This window comes from Anabrus simplex, chromosome 4, assembly GCF_040414725.1.
Source record: "Anabrus simplex isolate iqAnaSimp1 chromosome 4, ASM4041472v1, whole genome shotgun sequence".
Lineage (NCBI taxonomy): Eukaryota > Metazoa > Arthropoda > Insecta > Orthoptera > Tettigoniidae > Anabrus > Anabrus simplex.
The window spans coordinates 323,987,389-324,007,741 of NC_090268.1; the positions used below are offsets into that span (position 1 = coordinate 323,987,389).

Genomic DNA, 20,353 nt, shown 5'->3' on the forward strand with positions numbered 1-20,353 from the left:
GCTAAATACGCTGTTACTTGTGATTCTGAACGTTAAGCCTCGAGTACAGTTTTTGGTATTCGACAGGAGTACGCCATGAGGCGAAAAGGGGTTTAAGGGTTTTAATGTGAATAATGTTATTGGCTTTACATCGCACCAACTACATTTACGGTTTCTAGAGACGCCGAGGTGCCGCAATTTAGTCCCGCAGGAGTTATTTTACGTGCCAGTAAATGTACCGACACGAGGCTGACGTATTTGAGCACCTTTAAATACCACCGGACTGAGCCAGGATCGAACCTGCCAAGTTGGGGTCAGAAGGGCAGCGCCTCAACTGTCTGAGGCACTCAGCCCAGCAGGTTTAAGGGTTTAACCCTTTCCCTATCTCATCATCATCATCACACACCTAGACGTGCTTGTCGCCCCTGAGCGTCAACTAGGACTTGCATCGCGCTTCTCCGGTCACACAACATCATCACCATCACCATCATTTTCATATTCATTCTTGTCCAGTATTCTTGCGGTGGAAGTGGTATGGGTGATGTTTCCATGCTCTGCATATTCCATGATGTGTTCCATTGTATCCCCCGTATTCTTTGCCTACTTCTAGAGTTTCTTCATTACAAATATTTACCCGACTGTGGGCCCCTCATAACTTAGATAGTCAACATTCTTTCTTCTACACACTTCTTTGTGTTCTTACGACCAAACGGTAGCGGGGCTACATTCCTCGTAACTTCTACCTGCGCCAGGTTATATAATTACTGAAAGTGGAACATTAAGCTGCTGTTTGTACTACTGGAGGAGTGTTTGTGGAAGCTCAACATCCCTGAAAATATCAATGTTTTGATGCTACATAAAGTTGAAACATCCTCCCGAGGAATATTACATATAATTAACATCAAACACCTGTGGAAGCGGAAGTAAACATTACCCAGTAAGAGACAGAATTTTCAATCACCGAATTGAGGGACTTGCATTCTTTGCCCAAGGTTGCAAGTTCATAGCCGCAACAGCCATTTGGAGTGGTAAATAGTTAGTTGCCTCGGTATATCACTAATATAATAAATGTACAGGCCATGATCCCAAATTTATGAATTCAATCCCGGCTGATGTAGTAGATTTCTGAAAGGTGGTCAAAGTCTTCACACTTCATGTCATTCTTGTTGTTGGTATGTTGAGATCAAGTGTCAACTGACAAAATCATATCAACTCAGCTATAGAAACCGTCCAACAGAATTCAACTTTCGTTCCTGGACTGAAATATATATCATCAGAATTTCGAAATTGACAGACATGCCGCGTAAATGGCACAACTTCAGAACGTCTGCAACTTGGTAGCTGAGGCAATACGATTCTTATAACTTTATTTTATGATTTATTTATCATTCGTTAATCGGCCAACGATTCTAACTAGTGACCACGATAAGTTTCATTATCCATTATGCGTTTATTCCATTTTCATTTGATCCAATAGTTAACGGGGTTCATCCGAACACTTTGCACCAGTTGTCCTTTTCTCATCTGTATTATTGTTATTATTATTATTATTATTATTATTATTATTATTATTATTATTATTATTATTATTAATGTCAGTTTATTTCCTTGCACCTTAATGAACTCCGTCTCAGCGCAAACTATCGACCCTAGAACAGTTTAAAGGACGTTAAACACGTACCATTTTTAATCTCTATAAGGCTCCTATTCTAGAGTCCGAATTCTATCCTAAAATATTCCCGGGACCGTTTTTAAATTGGCTGGGGAGCCTGAAGTGTGATTTACTTATCCCCAGACGTTATTGATAAGAGATGTGACTTTCCGTTGTTTGCCACGTCATCTCCAAGCAAATGTCAGGATGTTACCAAGAAAACAATCCAAGGTCACATCCTTGTCAACCCTAGGTCATAAACACGAAATTACCGGCACCGGGGTAATAGAAATTATCGGAGAGATTTCACACGTGAATTTATTGACCTCCATATCCACTGTACGTTTCTTCAAAATTTAAAATTTCTAATAAAAAAGTTACTATCGATGGATATCGTGATATTATGAACTAATTTCATTTACAAATGGAATTAGAAGATTGAAGGACGATACAAATTATAGAATTATTATTTTTAGAGTTCTTGTCTTTTATAAATGTGTATGTAGTAAGAGGTACTCCAAATATTCATTTACTTCTGAAAAAAAGGAAGTCAGAACATCCTTTGATCAAAATTATCCACTTAACAGATAAAGTAGGATTTACTACAGTATTTTGTCATAGTTTCAGTACATCCCTAGGAAAAATTTTCAAGGAATTAAATTCTCTTACCAATAATGTATTGCACGCAGTAAATTAAGAAGCAATGATGTTGTTGCTGGCTTAGTTATCCATTTAGCACGGTCCCTACCTTGCTATTCCTAATTCTTTCCTAGCCAAAAGCCAACTAAATCTGTGTTAGTGCAAAGTCAGAAGCATGTAAATAGAAGCATTGATTCAACTGCTGACGATCATAAGGGAAATAGAAACTCGTCGCTTGAAATGTTCTTAAAACTTCGACAAGCAACTCATGTGGCCAGCCCACACGCTGTGCTTTTGGCCCACGACTCGTAACTGACTATCAAACACTCACCACAATGCCACAACGTAACACCAACGCCTAAGCAACAACTCTGAGGCAAGCCTACTTTGATGTACCTGGTGACAAACTTCTAGCATCTTCGGGCTGCGGCCAGAACACGAATGTATCAATTTTAGCTTCCAGAAAATTCATGGAGACACCAGACGAAGCGTACAACATAAGTCAAGGTCATCACATATACGCAAGCTGGCCGAGAGCTCCCAAGCCTGACACGCACATACCTTTCAGAATCTGCCAAAGGGGGCTTCAAGAGGCCTGACGGTCACATTACCACTTAACATTGCCCTGCTTCGAGAACTTACCGGCCCAATCAGTGATCTTCTTCATCTGTTCCTTGGTAAAGCGCCAATAGGTCCAACTGCACCGCCTTCATCCTGCATCTTGAGCCCCGATGTATTCGTCAGGTGATGTCATTTTTCTCTTCAGAGCATGGAAAAAGCCTTGGGAGACAAGCTTCTCTTCCATAAAGGGTTATACAGCCGTACTAGGTCGATCTCATGATACTCGTCCGCTCATTGGCCGTATCATGCCTTCAACCTTATCCTCAATCTTTTTTGCGGACAGCGGCGTTTAAATCCTCCAGTACCCTTGCCAGATCTGACCAATATTGGTCAGTCGGAGCAGGATGGTCCTTAGGTCAGCCGTACGATAAGTGCACCGAGACGCGCAGTTCTCTTCCCCACAGCGTCCTTGCCGGTGTACATCCCGTTGCCTCATGCACCACAGAGCGGTATACCAAGAAGCTAGAACACGAGTGTTCCAATTTTTACCATTCCATGGCAGGTGACTTCCAATTCACCCTCCCTCATGGAGCAGAACTTGCAGTCTTCTGAACAAGGTCTCGGTGACAGATCGATTTGCAGAATAAGTTTTATCCTGTAGAGACACCTTTCTCTCCCTGTCTCCCGCCTTCATCTGATCTTCCACCTTCACCTCTATAATCTTCTGTCCTTCTGCCATCTTCCGGACTTCCTTCACCTTCTTCTTCGTCTTCTAGTGTCCGGCTCCTTAGGTGAATGGTCTACGTAGTGGTCTTCGCTTCAGGGAGCCCCGCTTTCGATTCCCAGCCGGATCAAAGATCTTTCTTAATCTGCTTACCCTCCAGGGTTGGTTTTCCCCTCCGACTCAGCGAAGTATCCCACCTCCGCCGCCTCAAGGGCAGTGTCCTGGAGCGTGAGAGATGAGTTGGGGGATACAACTGGGGAGGATGACCAGTACCTCGCCCGGGTGGCCTTACCTGCTATGCCGAACAGGGACCTTGGTGGGGGATGGGAATATTGGAAGGGGTAGACAAGGAAGCGGCCGTGGCCTTAAGTTAGGTGCCATCCAGGCATTGGCCTGGAGGAGAAGTGGGAAACTACGAAAATCCACTGCCAGGATGGCTGAGGTGGGCATCGAACCCACCTCTACTCAGTTAACCTCCCAATGCTGAATGGACCCCGTTCCAGCCCTCATACCACTTTTATTCAAATTTCGTGGCAGAGCCGGGAATCGAACCCGGGCCTCCAAGGGTGGCAGCTAATCACACTAACCACTACACCACAGAGGCAGACCGGGTCGAACATTTTAATCTTAAATGGTTAATTCTCTTACCTCGGCGACTGGGTGTCTGTGTTGTTCCCAACATTCCTACTACTCATACGATCCGCCTCCGTAGCGTAACAGATAGTCTTATTAGCTGCCATACTCGGGGGCCGGGATCGATTCCCGGTATTGCCAGATATTTAATAATGACAGGAGGGCTGCTATGTGGCTGAAATGGTACATGCAGCTCACCTTCATTGGGGGTGTGCCTGAAAAGAACTGCACCACCTCGGGATGAAGACACGAGTTTACTTTTACTACTGGTACAGGACAAACAACACTATCATTTACCACAACAACACGCAATTTCCCTTACAGGAGAGATTCCGCCCAACCTCATCGGAGGGTGTGCCGTATAAGGATTGCACGAGGCATTTTTGGTCTTCTTCCATCTTCTTCTGGCATTCTTTCATCTGCTTCTCCATCAACTTAAGGATTTCGTCCATCTGATCCTGGCGTGCAGTAAAACATCACGAGAGGAAACCTATTCAGATGTGTGTGTAATTGCTACCGAATATACAGGTGTTCAGGAATGCTCCCGATGGCGGTAGAAACGTGCAGCATCTAGCTCGCCGATTCAATCCGATTGCAATCACGTCACACATGGGACCTATTCCGATCTCTGACACCACTTTTATTACGAATACACACTGGCTGTTTTATGGACAAATGTAATCGCGGATGACCCAGCTAGTACACACACACAAACACACGAAAATGAATAAAGTCACTTTACTAATTAGGTAATTACTGGCTATTTACGTGCCCGTCTCTATGGTGTAGTGGTTAGTGTGATTAGCTGCCACCCCCAGAGGCCCGGGTTCGATTCCCGGCTCTGCCACACGAAATTTGAAAAGTGGTACGAGGGCTGGGAGGTCAAATGAGTAGAGGGGAGTTCGATTCCCTCCTCAGCTATGCTGGAAGTAGTTTTCCGTGGTTTCCCACTTCTCCTCCAGGCAAATGCCGGGATGGTACCTAACTGAAGGCCACGGCCGCTTCCTTCCCTCTTCCTTGTCCATCCCTTCCAAACTTCCCATCCCCCGCCAAGGCCCATGTTCAGTATAGCAGGTGAGGCCGCCTGGGCGAGGTACTGGCCATCCTCCCCAGTTGTATCCCCAGACCCAGAGTCTGAAGCTCCAGGACACTGCCCTTGAGGCGGTAGAGGTGGGATCTCTCGCTATGTCCGAGGGAAAAACCGACCCTGGAGGGAAAACAGATTACGAACGAACGAACGAACGAACTGGCTATTTACAAAGTATCATCTCCTCACAGCTGATCTCCGGCTGGCAGTCTTTAACTGGAACGGCGATCCTCCCTAATCTTGACTGATAGATCTCACCTTTCACTCCACTTCGCACGTTCCGGTCACTTCACATTCCATAGATTATACGCAGGTTCTAATCCACGTCTGCCTGGCTCCTTTTTGCTAAGTGCTTTACGTCGCACAGACACAGATAGGTTTATGGCGACTTTGGGATAGGGAAGGCCTAGGAATGGGAAGGAAGCGGCCGTGGCCTTAATTAAGGTACAGCCCCAGCATTTGCCTGGTGTGAAAATGAGAAACCATAGAAAACCATCTTCAGGGCTGCCGACAGTGGGATTCGAACATAGTAGCTCCCAGATGCCAGCTCACAGCTGTGCGACTCTAACCGCACGGCCAACTCGCCCGGTGCCTGGCTGCTTGGCTGAATGGTCAGAATAGTCATATTCGGTTCAGAGGGCCCTGGATTCGATTCCCAGCCGAGTCGGAAATTTTAACCTAAAACGGTTCATTCGCTTTGCTCGCGGACGTGGTATTTGTAATGTACCCAAAATCGCTGCAACTCACACACTCCACACAACACTATCCTCCGCCACAATAACACGAAGTTTCCACACCCGACAGAAGCCGCCCACCCTCATCGGAGGATCTGCCCTACAAGGGCTGCATCATGCTACATTTGGCCACACAAAATTATAATCCACGTTTGCTGGCTATCACAACTCACCATTGCTAAACACTAGATTCAAGTCCAGACATACCCAATAACATGCACAAGCAACACACGTGACCACCCCACACACTGACTCACGAGCCGTGACTGAATACATAACTCCCAAAAAAAAAAAAAAAAAAAAAACAGTCCGACTCGTTGTCCGAATGGTCAGCGTACTAGCCTCAGGTTCAGAGGGTCCCCGGTTCGATTCCCGACCGGGTCAGGAATTTGAACCTTCACTGGTTAATTCCAGTGGCTCGAGGGCTGAGTGTTTGCGCTGTCCCCAACATCCCTGCAACTCACACACACCACACATAACATTATACTCCACCACAATAACACGCCGCTACCTACACATGGCAGATGCCGCCCACCCTCATCGGAGGGTCTGCCTTACAAGGGCTGCACCCGGCTAGAAATAGCCACACGAAATTATTACCACAAAAATACACCACAACAAGTACACAAGTCAACACCCAAGTCTAAACAACAACAAAATCTCTGAGGCGAGTCTTCTTTTATGTACCTGGTCATGAAGTTCTAGTATCTTCGGTGTACAGCCAGAATACGAGTATTTTAGTTTCGCCTTTCTGGAGACACCGAACGAAACGGACAATAGAAGCCAAGGACGTCGCGTGCCCGCAGGGTGGCTGGTAGCTCCCTAGCCAGACTCACTCACCCCTTTCAGAAAATATCAAAGGGAGCTACAAGAGGGCTGACAGTCACATTACCACGTAACACTATTCTTCTGTCTAATAATGAGTACACAACATAAATCACAAAACAAAGCGCGTCTGAAATCTCCTCTAGCGGTACTATTCGTCGTACAAATTTGTACAAGGCATAAAAGATGGTAAATGATAATCTCTACGGTTTTTTACTGTACTATCTTTCTATTAAGTTTATAATCACGGAGACAGTTCAGAATTTAATTTAATTTTTTTACTCTCCCGTAAAGTATTACTGTATCCTGCACTAACGAATTATTTATCATATAATTTCAGATCATGATCTCTCCTTTCCTGGCGTTAATCCTATTTTGTTGGGTTCTATAATTGATATGAATCTGTCCCAATTTTACCGTCGGTGCCCTTCCTGATGTCACCCCTATATAGAGTGTATTCGCTGTTGCATTTTCCTAGGGTGGTTAGTGGTATAGTGTGTCGTGTGTGTATGAAGAGAAGTTTATTCAGACGAGCACAAACACCCAGTCCCCGAAACATAGAGATAACAAACGCAGTTTAAAATCCTCGACCTGACCTAGAATCGAACACGTGCCCCCCTAAACCGAAGAGCAGGACGCTGACCATTCAGCCAAGGAATTGGACTGATTTCAAAACTTTTTTCTCAATTGAAGTGCTGCAAAGCAAAGCGAAACTATCTCCATACTGGCCATGAAGGCCTTTGGAGGAGTGGAAGGCAAAGGCACGAAGTGGGTTGGAGTGATTAGCTCTTTTCCAAGCCACCTTTGTTCTTAGCAATTAACCTTGTATTCAGTTTGGTTGTAGGCTAGTGAGCTTAGAGGGCCAAGTGCCACTTAAAAAAAAAAATCGTTTCTACTTGCTAAGACTGGGAATATAGCACCCGCGGCCTTAATTAAGGCGCAGTCCCAGAATTAGCCTGGTGTGAAGATGTTAGACCACGGAAAAGCATCTTAACGGCTGCCGATGGTGCGATTCGAACCCCACTATCTCCCGAACGCAAGTTCACAGCTGCGCGACCTTAACCGCACGCCAACTCACTCAAACCATTTTCGGTTTCTTAATTATTCTACTTCCTGACGGGCATTGAAACCATGTTCTTCTGGGTGAACTGAACACGCATTTACCACCTCATCTAGGCAAAATACTGAATGTCTAAAAAATTAGGTATGGTCGTTTTGTCATTGCGTCATGACATGACGGCGAAGAATGAAACTTAGTAAGTTTTCCAATTTGTCTTAACTCACAAATGCATTAAACAAATGGACCTGATTATCGTTTACTTACAGCTCCTCAAATTTAAACCACAGTAATTCCGACTAGAGCTGCAGACTGCCCTGATTTCACCAGTCAAGGATGCCGCTCTCAAGCTGATGTTCTGAAGCGGGTTAATTGACTTATTACAGTAACACCCATGGATCATTGCGCTGAAGACAGCCGAGAGAAACATGTGTCTGAACAGAACTGCAAAAAGGATTATAAATCGAGTGTAAGAGCACGCGCCTGGAGGCAGACAACGTTAATAATATTGTGACAGCCGGCGCTGTTCGGAACAACATGAGGGTAACCCATTCGCCGGAAATAGCGAGGGTATCACCCACCTCTGACCTCACTCTTCTGCTGGCTGGAGGAGCAGATACGTTCAACTAGACAGGGCGTCCAGAGGCATTAGAAATTCTACCAGGCGCTCATAGCACTGCGACTGCAGGGGATTTTGAGTAGGGCCCATGGTCAGCTCGCAGTGAACGTCTAATTGCCCCCATGGAACTGTCCCCAGTAGTCACAACTTTTGGAAATCAGTTAAAATAGACAATTAAAATAAGTTTTGAATGCCATAAGATTCCGTAGTCAAAACAAGGTTAGGTTAGATTAGTTTAGGTCAGGTTAGGTTGGATAACGTTAGGTTCGTTTGGGTTTCGTGATTAAGTAATGTTTTAATCATACATGAATTTTTAAACCTTATTTCATATGTGTTAAAAAGACGTTTTGGTTAAAGGCCCGCAGCTGCGAGCTTGCATCCGGGAGATATTGAGTTCGAACCCGACTTTGGGCAGCCTTGAAGGTGGTTTTCCGTGGTCTCCTATTTTCGCACCAGGCAAATTTTGAGGTTGTACCTTCATTAAGGCCACAGCCACTTCCTTCCCATTCCTAGGCCTTTCCTATCCCATCATCGTCACACGACCTATTAGTGTCGCTGCGACGTAAAGTATATAGTAAAGAAAATACGTTTTCTTCTTCTTTTCCTTCTTTTCCTGTCGCTTTTTCCCACACCTGTGGGGTCGCGGGTGCGAACTGCGTCGCACATGTGGATTTGGCCATTTTTACGGCCGGATGCCCTTCCTGACGCCAACCCTCTATGGAGGGATGTTAGCACTATTGCGTGTTTCTGTGGTGGTTGGTAGTGTAGTATGTTGTCTGAATATGATGAGGAGAGTGTTGGAACGGACATATACACCCAGTCCCCGAGCCAGAAGAATTAATCAGAAGCGATTAAAATCCCCGACCCGGCCGGGAATCGTACCCGAGACCCTCTGAACCGAAGGCCAGTACGCTGACCATTCAGCCAACGAGTCGGATAAAGAAAAGACGTTTTAATTGGCGATGTTATTGTAATCATTAAATGGGGACGTAATAAGGTCAAAAATTGATATTAAAATGTCATTCTGGTACTTGTTAATATTAAGAATGACTTTACAATAAAAACGAGTGACCGAATATTAAGAAATGGAGCTACCCCACTGAACAGGGGCGCAACTAGACCTCGACCCTTCGAGGATCGACGTCAATACGTGAGGGAATATTTTGACCGTGGGCCCAACTGAAACGTGTCCTGTGACTGGTACAAGTATTTCTAAAACCAGGTATATTCTAAAAGTATTGGAGCTTATACATCCTTAGAATTCAAACCCGATTCTTCTCAAATGCGAGGAATAGTTCATAATTACGGTGAAAAGAAATAAAGAATGGCTTTCCATGGTTTCCCATTTCCACACTTGGTACAACACTAGCTCTTATCTATCCTTGCGTCAATGAAAACTTATGAATTACAAGTTACTATGACAAGAACAAAACAACACTACAATTCCTGAAGTCATTATCCACTATAAGATTCTACTCTATGGCATAGCATCAACTGTTACTCGGAAAAATATGCCTGCAAGAAACGTATACAATACCGTGCGTTTAATTATTTCATTCTTTCTTTTTTGTTTTTTGAGCGAGCGTACATTTTAGTTAGAGAAAGTACTCTCGAAATGCCCTCGGGCCATAGGGAATACGTTTCATAAATTATTTAGTCTTCTGTATAAATAAAATCGTAACAACCGTGTGTCTGTACATTAACTATTTTGGCGAAATGTCTGTACAGTTATCCGTTTCAGGTGTATGGCCATCTGCATGTTTTGTAGCTTTCTCTGACTGTTTGTCTGTTTGTTTGTGCGAGTTCTTATAACTTGAAAACTACTGGATATATTTCTACCATATTTAGAATATACCTGTCTCTGGGTAGGTTTTAGGGACAATATTATTTGTGAATACCTAAATTTACAGGGGGTGCATCCGAAACCGAAACCATGATTTTGCAACCCCACAAAATATGCACATCAAAAATTAATGGAAATCTACCATCCTTATTGGAAATCTTCTAAAACTTTTTTCTCCTGTGCATCATATGCATAGGGGAATTAATAAGGGAGATATCATTAACGGAGGGTTTTTCAGCACAGGTCCCAACGGACTTGGCTGAGATACGAGAACATATCATAGGACCAGCCATAGATATATACGGCGTCTTATGGTAGAATCCATTTGTCAATATGACATACCTTTTAGCAGCAGTCAATCTGTAAATGAAGGTCTGCAATATTGTAAATATGCATATACTTTCGTATGCCGATCTATATATATATTCATTGATGTCGATTTGTAGCCATTAGGAAAGGGTGTGTCTGATACTGTAATCACTACTCCCCACATCGACTTTGACTGGCAGTAGGAATGGGATCCTTCTCCAACTCCTGTGTAACTGTTATTAATAAGGAAGGCCTACCACTGTAATTAATAATTCGCTTCTCGTTTTGATTTTCAGAAGACAAGGGAGCATGTAATTTTGTTCAAAACACCCCTACCCAATTATGTTTGGCTGTAGGCAAGGGTGCCCGCCATAATACCCAATGTACTTATCTAAAATGTGACTGGCATTAGGCATAGTGGCCTGCTATCTTAATGGAAAATCACCAACTCGGTGTGACTGGCAGTAAGCTCGCTGGCAGTAGGAAAATGGGTCTAGCACAACTCAATTTTGACCGGCAGTAGGGAAGTTGCCTGCCACTATATTAAAAGTTCCCCAACTGCAATCTGTCTGGAAGTAGGAAAGGTGGCCTGCCATTATAATGTTACTTCCCAACTGATTTTGAATGGCAGTAGGGTAGTGAGCCTGCCGTTATCATCACAACTCCGCAACTCGACGTCTCCGGAAATCGTTAAAAGTAGTTAGTTGGAAAGAAAACCATTGTTAGAAATATTCTGCCACATTAGCCGGTTTATCTGATTGTCCTTTTCTTATATACGCACTGATTTTAGATAAAACAACTTAATGATAATAACATACTGAATTAAACTCTGTTTCATTTTCCTGTTGTCCGGCTCCATGACTAAGCGATTAGCGTGCTGGTCTTTTGACAGAAAAGTCGCGGGTTCGATTGCCGGCCGTGTCGGGGATTTCAACCTTCACTGATTAATTCCGATGGCTCGCGGCTGGGTGTGTATGCCGTCTTCAACAACTGAATTCATCATAGGTTAGGCCCCTTTCCTTAAGACCCCCAAGTCACCTACAGGCGTCGACTCGAAAGACCTGCAGCAGGTCTCTCTGGAGATCACACGCCATTATTATTATTATTATTATTATTATTATTATTATTATTATTATTATTATTATTATTATTATTATTATTATTATTATTATTATTATCTAGTTGTTTTACTTAGTGATAATGCATTGTAATATAATGATTTACTGTAACACGGCATCTTTTAACATACATGCATATTTGATTAGCTTACAGAGTGCTGATTTGCGCTCAATATCACGAAAAGAATACAGTGTAAAATGCCTTTCTTGGAGTTTTATCCGTACATTTGACATTATAATTATACCTATATTGATGATGAAAATGACTCAAGAAACTGATGAGGACGAACATCAACCATTCTCACTGCATGCCATCCTGGGGCGAGTTAAAGAAAGAGAATAAATAAAGGTTAAGATGGCAATAAGACGCTCTCTGTTAACCTGTAAAGTCAACATGACAGCAGCAACTGCGCACAAAAAGAGGTCGCAATCCAGACGTGATGGATGATCACATGTTTCATGTATTTTATTAATATAGGTTTTACATAGGTTTCCTTATTTACAATCACACTGATAATTTATTGCAAGGGCTGACTGTTTGACGTCAATTTTATTACTATGCTTCCACGAAGTAGCAAAAAGCGGAAGTAGCCTACTTTTCTTGTTAAGACAGCCGTCGAGTAACTCACGACTCTTCGCACGAAGTTCCTTTGGACTCCATGCAATACACAGAAAATCGAACTGGACTGCTGATAAGTGGAATTCCAGAGAATGTTAATAATTGTATAGTATTCGACAAAACATTTCCAGCACAATCTTCATACTCAATTTCCAGACAAATCTAAATTTCCTCTCATGACAGTTGTACTTTAATAGTGTGTTCATAGTAGTTCCTTGATTCAATACTTAAGAGGGGGCACTTCTAATATGCAATATCAATGAGGATATTTTCTGTATTTTTGCATGTATTTCTGACTCATATCCAAAACTGGTGCATACATATCGACCAATAATATAAGTATACCACCGCATACAAGTTAAATTTCACAAAACGTAAATTGGTATCACTCTTCAAGAAAATTGCCATAACACAGGGCATAAACACTTTAAAAGTATTTTTAACATTATAACAGGTATAATAAGTGTCTAGCTTCTTGGCTGAATGATTAGCATTTTGGCTTTCGCTTCAGAGGGTCTCTGGTTCAACTGCCGACCGAGCCGGGGATTTTAACGGCATAATTCCTCACGCACGGTATCTTAGGCGTTTTTGCTCGACTTAATACACTTCTCTTTGTCTGCATGCAACAGGCTACAATACTACATATCATCAAAGAAACACGCAATAGTAAAACAAATTCATGGACGGAGAGTTAACGCCAGGAAGGGCAACCGACCATCAGACTGGTCCAAAGCCATGTCAAGTACCAATACCAATAAAAAGAAAAATCTGGGATTAATACGTCAAAATATCCTACGACAAGTGGTTGTCATCGGAGCTTCATGGCAAACTCTATGCGACAGTACTGAGTTCTATACTTCGGAATGGTGAACATTCTAAAATAACACAAGCGTCGTCTCACTGTTACGAAGTTGAAGACGCTCAAGGATGTCAGCAGGAATTTATAAAACGTATCCGATGTAAAATGTGCACATCAGAACCACACTTAACGTAAAAGAGACGATTCTGGAGGAGACTTCATGCAAAATACTGTCATGGGTCGAAAAGGTAGAAGAAAATATACGAAGGCTATGATTCAAAAAGGCCCGATTTTGTCCATTATTTTAGTTCTACATGGTAAAGAATTCGCCAAAGAAGGAAGTTTAACTACTAGAGTTATGAAAAAATACATATGAACTGTTTTTAAACAATAAAATCGAAGTTGGTGAGGTCTATTCTTTAATGGTACTAACTGTTCAGATAGCGTATTCACCTGTAATGCTCCCGGACAACCAATTTTTCCAGATTGCTCTACTTTCTTTAAAACTGCTCTCCTGATAATCCAGCATATTCCCATACATTTAATTTAAGAAATACGATCTCCAATTATGAAAATAAATACTGAAACCTTGTGATTAGTTCCCGAGGTACCGAGCTCGATAGCTGCAGTCGCTTAAGTGCGGCCAGTATCCAGTATTCTGGAGATAGTAGGTTCGAACCCCACTGTCGGAAGCCCTGAAAATGGTTTTCCGTGGTTTCCCATTTTTACACCAGTGCAAATGCTGGGGATGTACCTTAATTAAGGCTACGGTCGCTTCCTTCCCACTCCTAGCCCTTCCCTGTCCCATCGTCGCCATAAGACCTATCTGTGTCGGTGCGACGTAAAGCAACTAGCTAGTTCCCGAGGTTGCCTTTTGTACTGAAACTAAAAAATACTTCCTCTCTTCAAATGTTAACTGATAAGAAGTTGCTTCCACCGTGTACCCGACTGCTGAAGACATTTGAGCAAAAATGTCTCATGTGCCTGTGTCTTATTATCGATACTTCTGGAGTTTTGAGAGCTGTTTATAGAACATATTTATCTTTAAATCCTGTCATTTTAAATATAAACTATATTGTTAACTGGGTCGTATTCTGAATTTCTTAATTGCTTCGTACAGATATTTCTAAATGTTTAACTAAACATTTCTCATGCAGTAATAATTATTACTGTAAATTGTACCAGTTCCAGCCACTCCATGCACGAGTTACATTTTGCACCATTAATGTACAGTCTTCTAAAGTTTACATACATTTTTTAAAATGCCACAGTCTGGTTCGATACACTTATTGCATGCTCATGAATCGTGCCCGTCACTCAACGTAGCTGCATAAGGCTATTTTTGATTTTGAGCTTCAGAGCATGAGTTCATTGAATAAAGGATAAGTCAATTTGTGAAAAATTCATTTAACTTAATTTTGCTTTTAAACCACAGCACCTACAGCGAAATGTGTTTTACAAATACATTTCTCGGTAAGTATTGAGAAGAGGAGACAGGTTCATATGACATTCTTTTTCTTTGTTAAATGCTTCACATATCAGCTCCGTATGTGGCGGTAACTCCACATGAATCATTCTGTGTAATATTAGTATATGTTCTGTCAACGTTTCCTGCATTACTTCTGTACGCACGAAGGAATCTGTAATAATCTGTACATATCATATTCCTTTGGAAGCAGTTGACATATTGGAGACAAGACCTGTTCAATGACTTCATTATAAAAGATACGTTAATAATCTGGAATGCGTTGTCCTAGACATACTCATTAGTACAGCTTCTTTATCTGAGAAGAGGTTTACATGTTATGGTAATTGTAGCATAGCTTATGCCTTGTTGATGCTTGTCGACAGATAACGGTTGACTATTGTAGAGAGAAATATATTAGCTCTTTGATGTAACGTCTGTTTGTACATCAGCTAATCAACACTCCATGTAATGAAAGGAGTGGAGGACGGGAAGGGGAAGGGAGGGGAGGGTCGCAGCCAGCTAAATAACAAGTATACAAACAGTAAATGGTTGAGGTTTGCAAAAGGCTGGAGCGCATAGGAGATGAGTTTTCTTCCGTATCCATAGCTCTTTTGAAGGGCCATTACAGGAGAGCCGATTCTATAATCTCACTAGGCTGGCAACACAAACAACTGCCATTTACATAATGACCTGGGGACACGAGTGGACAATAGCCGGATTACCGATAGGAGTCTTCCCTTTCTATTAACGCACAAATAGAGAGGCCGAAACCGTGTCTCGCTTCCCTCTCCCCATCTGTAAAGTGCCACATGGCACAGTTCAGTGCAGGGAAATGAATGGTTGCAGCCTTCAGCACCACTTGTACGAAGTATCAATCATTACCTATTTACTGTATAAAATAATCAGAAGCGGAAATGTAGGGATATATCAAGCTAGGTATAAAAAATGGGGGGAAAAAGGGAATTAGTAAGGAACTTTCAGGTACCTCGGAATCTAATACTCTCAATATACCTAGCAAACACATAATTCCCAAAATTCTTCGGACCGAGCTCGATAGCTGCAGTCGCTCAAGTGCGGCCAGTATCCAGTAATCGGGAGATAGTGGGTTCGAGCCCCACTGTCGGCAGCGCTGAAAATGGTTTTCCGTGGTTTCCCATTTTCACACCAGGCAAATGCCGGGGCTGTACCTTAATTAAGGCCACGGCCGCTTCCTTCCAATTCCTAGGCCTTTCCTATCGCATCGTCGCCATAAGACCTATCTGTGTCGGCGCGACGTAAAGCAAATAGCAAAAAAAAAAAAAAAAAAAAATCCTCGGGAACTGGGGGGGGGGTGGAGCGGGGGTCAAAATTAGGCTCAAAAACAAAACATTAAAGTGCAAACGTAAGCATTTTTTTACCAAATGGGAAATCTTTTTTCGAAACTGATGCCCTTCAGCTTTCGTGGCTTAAGAATTTCCTGCAAGTCCTAATTCATTGTTAATGAGAAATCCATAGAATGTGTTGGGTGAAATCTTCATAATATGAAGGAGATAATAAATGTCTGACTCCTTGGCTGAATGGACAGCGCTGAGGCCTTAGGTTCAGAAGGTTGGGGATTTTGATCGTCTCTGATTAATTCTTCTGACTCGCAGATTGGGTGTTTGTGTTTGTCCCAACACTTTCCTCTCCATATTCACACAACACAATAAACTACCAACCACCACAGCAGTAGGCAATAGTGATTACATCCCTACATATAGGGTTGGCGTCCGGACGGGCATCCGGCTGTAAAACAGGGCCAAATCCACACGTGCGACACAGTTCGCACCCGCGACCTCACAGGTGTGGCAAAAGTGGTAGAAAAAAGAGGAAGAAGAATCTGTATCAATAAATGGAAGCTGATTTGTAGCGGTGAATAAAGTGCAGTATGAAAATATACATGAACTAATGAGGTACATTCAGGCATCGTACAAAACTTACAGCTTGATGTCAGAGATACTGATAGCAAAATCTAAAATTCCCTTACTCCCCGAGGGGGAGGGGGGAGGATAAAGAGCGTAAGTACGCAAATATATTTTCGCTCAGTGGTAAACTTCATATTCCGAAGGTAAAATGTTTATAGGCTTCGGAAAAAAACACGTGTATTGACATTAAATGTAGCTCGGTAGCTACATAAACCTAAACCAAACCAAACCCCATGGCACTACAGCCCTTGAAGGGCCTTGGCCTACCAAGCGACCGCCGCTCAGCCCGTAGGCCCGTAGATTACGAGGTGTCGTGTGGTCAGCACGACGAATCCTCTCGGCCGTTATTCTTGGCTTTCGAGACCGGGGCCGCTATCTCACCATCATATAATCACGTAGGCTGAGTGGACCTCGAACCAGCCCTCACGTACAGGTAAAAATCCCTGACCTGGCCGGGAATCGAACTCGGGTCCTCCGGGTAAGAGGCAGGCATGCTACCCCTACACCACGGGGCCGGCTAAATAAACCTACAGGAAATAAATATATTATATACATACATATCTTACCGAATGGGTTTTGGCCTTAAATTCTAAAGAACACGATGGACCAGATTCGGTTCATTACTTTGGTAATACTGTAGCATTTATCCTTGAAATTTTTTACTCATTGTGAATTTTACGTGCAGCAAAGCACACCTTCGGAGAGAGTAAACCCTTGAAAATGAGGGGTAAACTGGAAGCTAAGAAGTCAATTCAACAACACGGCCTGCAACCGCGGGAAATTTCTTCTATATTCAAATGAAGGATAGAGTTGTTAATTCATTCACTACTCGATCATTTGGCCTACATCAGATCAGCCAGGTGGTGTCTGCCTCTCACAAGTATTTGTGTTGCAGTAAATCTACTTAGTCCGCTCCGCTTCACCAGCAGCTGCAGCGTGGTCTCAAGCTGATGGAGCAATGTTTTTCTTTCGCTCGATGCTGCGTTCTCACCCTTCCGTTTCGAGATCAGTACGGAATATTACTCATCCAAACTTTAAAATCCCTGAGGCTAAGCCAAAATCAATAAGAACTAGCACGAGAGTAGATGCAATTTTTAACATATCGTTTCAGCCACCTAGGACCGTCGTTGACACAGTCAGGTTTTCTGGAGTTCCAGTTTTCTACTTCTTCACCCTTCACATCACTTTGCGCTAGTTATTCTCACTATTCAGGAAATATTATTTTGCTGTGCATCCGAAGTCGAGAAACTCCTCTCATGAACCAATGCTCCTTTTCCTTCGTAGGAATGTCCGTCTTTTATTTGGATCCTCTCTATCACACCGTGGTGAATGAGGACCAGGCTCTCGGCGGCTTTAGCACATCCTATTGTGGAGCAGTGCCGTAAGATCGACCTGGATTAGTAAATTGGTTCACGGAGGTGAAAAGCTGTTTCAAAGCATTTGGCCCAATTTTCACGAATTCATTTGCCAATGGAAAATTATGTATATATCATACGATTTTAAAATCAATATTAGACAGGGAATTCAGCGATTTTCAATGTTAGGCATAGGACACAAAGTCCGGTGCCGAATGCTGAATGCCATTATCATTTTGCAATATAATATTTTGAATTTACGTAAGATGCAACATAGACCATATTAGAAGAATATTCCCCTAAATGTTAATATTTTCTATTACTGATACCCCCCCCCTCCAAACTTTCAGAAGAAAAATGTTATTGATGTAAAAAGACTCTCAACTTACCTCTATCGACGATTTTCCCGAACAAATTCTTTCCTCGGAAGAAATTCTTCGTGGAACAGTTCCATCGTCGGTTCTGGAACTGGACCTGGCACTCGAGGATGGCCATTTTTGCCCCCTTGATGACAGCGACCAGGACACCTGGGTTTTCGCGCACCAGACGTCGCTGCTTCCGTCGCAGCGTCGCGTGTAAAGTAGGCTCCATGTAAACTTCGCCCGGTGATAAGGGAAGAAGATTGTTGGGCTCGCCGGCTTTCGCGATGCCCCTGTGGATAATACATAATAAAACTATCAGGAAACATCCTGTGACGAACGAGAAAGATATAAGGAAATGGAGAGAAATAAAATTTTACTGCAAAATTATCTGTATGAAAAATAGTTATCATAATCTTCTCTTAAAAATCGATTGTCAGTACGCCAAAAATATAACGTAGACATTTATTTCGGCCCCATACAAACCTCGTATCAACAGCGAGTAAGTACATACACCGTCCGCCTTCGTAGCGTAACGGTTAGTGTTATTAGCTGCCGTCCTCGGAGGCTTGGGTTCGATTCTCGGTACTGCCAGAAATTTAAGACTGGCAGGAGGGCTGGTGTGTGGTCTAAATGGTACATGCAGCTCACCTCCAATGGGGGTGTGCCTGGAAAGAGCTGCACCACCTCGGGATGAGTACATACACCGTAATTACAAGTCCAGAAATAACCTGGAATCGGGAGCACTGAGAGGCCACGATGGGATGGGACTCCTACCTAAGTCTGAAATTGCAGTCCTTGCTTGCGTCAGTCCTCTATTTTCGAGGCCGATTCTTGTATTGGATTTACGAGCCCCAGGAAATATTTTAATTCCTACTTTTTAATGGTCTGTCTTTCTTCTGGGATGGAACCCTGTCACATTTTGGTTTTGGCTTGGGGTTTAAGGTCACATGCTGCTCCTGATGCTACATGATTTCTGAGATGGAAATCTCGACCCAGGGTCGAACGGCATTTGAATCTCGGCCCTCCGGGTGGGGAAGTAGCATCTAAGCCAAGAGCCAATCATGCCCTCTTTGATGTTTTCCATGGTGATTCCTTTTTTCTATTCACTAATATGTTATCCAAATTCGTGGTGAACTGATCAGCATCTTGACCTTCGTATTGCAGGATACCGGGTTCGATTCCTCGTATGGTAGTAACATTTTAATCGTGAACGAATAATTCTGTCGGTTATCAACTGCGAGTTGATTTCAACACAATCGTTAGCGTATTCCTGTCACTACTGTGATGTGCACAATCACCACCAGTTCTTATGACCTACAATAATGGACTCCGGCCAGTATAGACATGAAGGACATGAAGGGAAAGAATTGTGAATATCAAGGTGTTTTTTTTTATTTTTTATTTTTTGCTTTACGTCCCACCGACAGATAGGTCTTATGGCGACGATGGGGCACGAAGGGGCTAGGAGCGGGAAGGAAGTGGTCGTGGCCTTAATTAAGGTACAGCCCCAGCATTTGCCTGGTGTGAAAATAGGAAACCACGGAAAACCATCTTCAGGGTTGCCGACAGTTGGGTTCGAACCCACGATCTCCCGAATACTGGATACTGGCCGAACTTAAGCGACTGCAGCTATCGAGCTCGGTTCAAGGAAAATTACACTTGAGAATTAGCATCGAATTATACAGAGTCTTGATATTTTTTTTTTTTTTTGCTAGGGGCTTTACGTCGTACCGACACAGATAGGTCTTATGGCGACGATGGGATAGGAAAGGCCTAGGAGTTGGAAGGAAGCGGCCGTGGCCTTAATTAATGTACAGCCCCAGCATTTGCCTGGTGTGAAAATGGGAAACCACGGACAACCATTTTCAGGGCTGCCGATAGTGGGATTCGAACCTACTATCTCCCAGATGCAAGCTCACAGCCGCGCGCCTCTACGCGCACGGCCAACTCGCCCGGTGAGTCTTGATTTATCAGGTTCTACTCCATACTGACGGCCAATATGCAAGATAAGTCAGGGGTGAGTAGATT

The 20,353-nt window shown here is 43.1% G+C and overlaps 1 protein-coding gene across 1 annotated transcript in view; it reads right to left on the minus strand.

Moving 5' to 3' along the window:
- Positions 1-20,353, minus strand: part of wg (wingless) — a 238,778-nt gene that overhangs the window by 100,603 nt on the left and 117,822 nt on the right. The window contains exon 2 of the mRNA XM_067146510.2: positions 18,353-18,615. Coding sequence (XP_067002611.1) covers positions 18,353-18,615 — 263 coding nt within the window. The remainder of the gene's footprint in view (positions 1-18,352; positions 18,616-20,353) is intronic.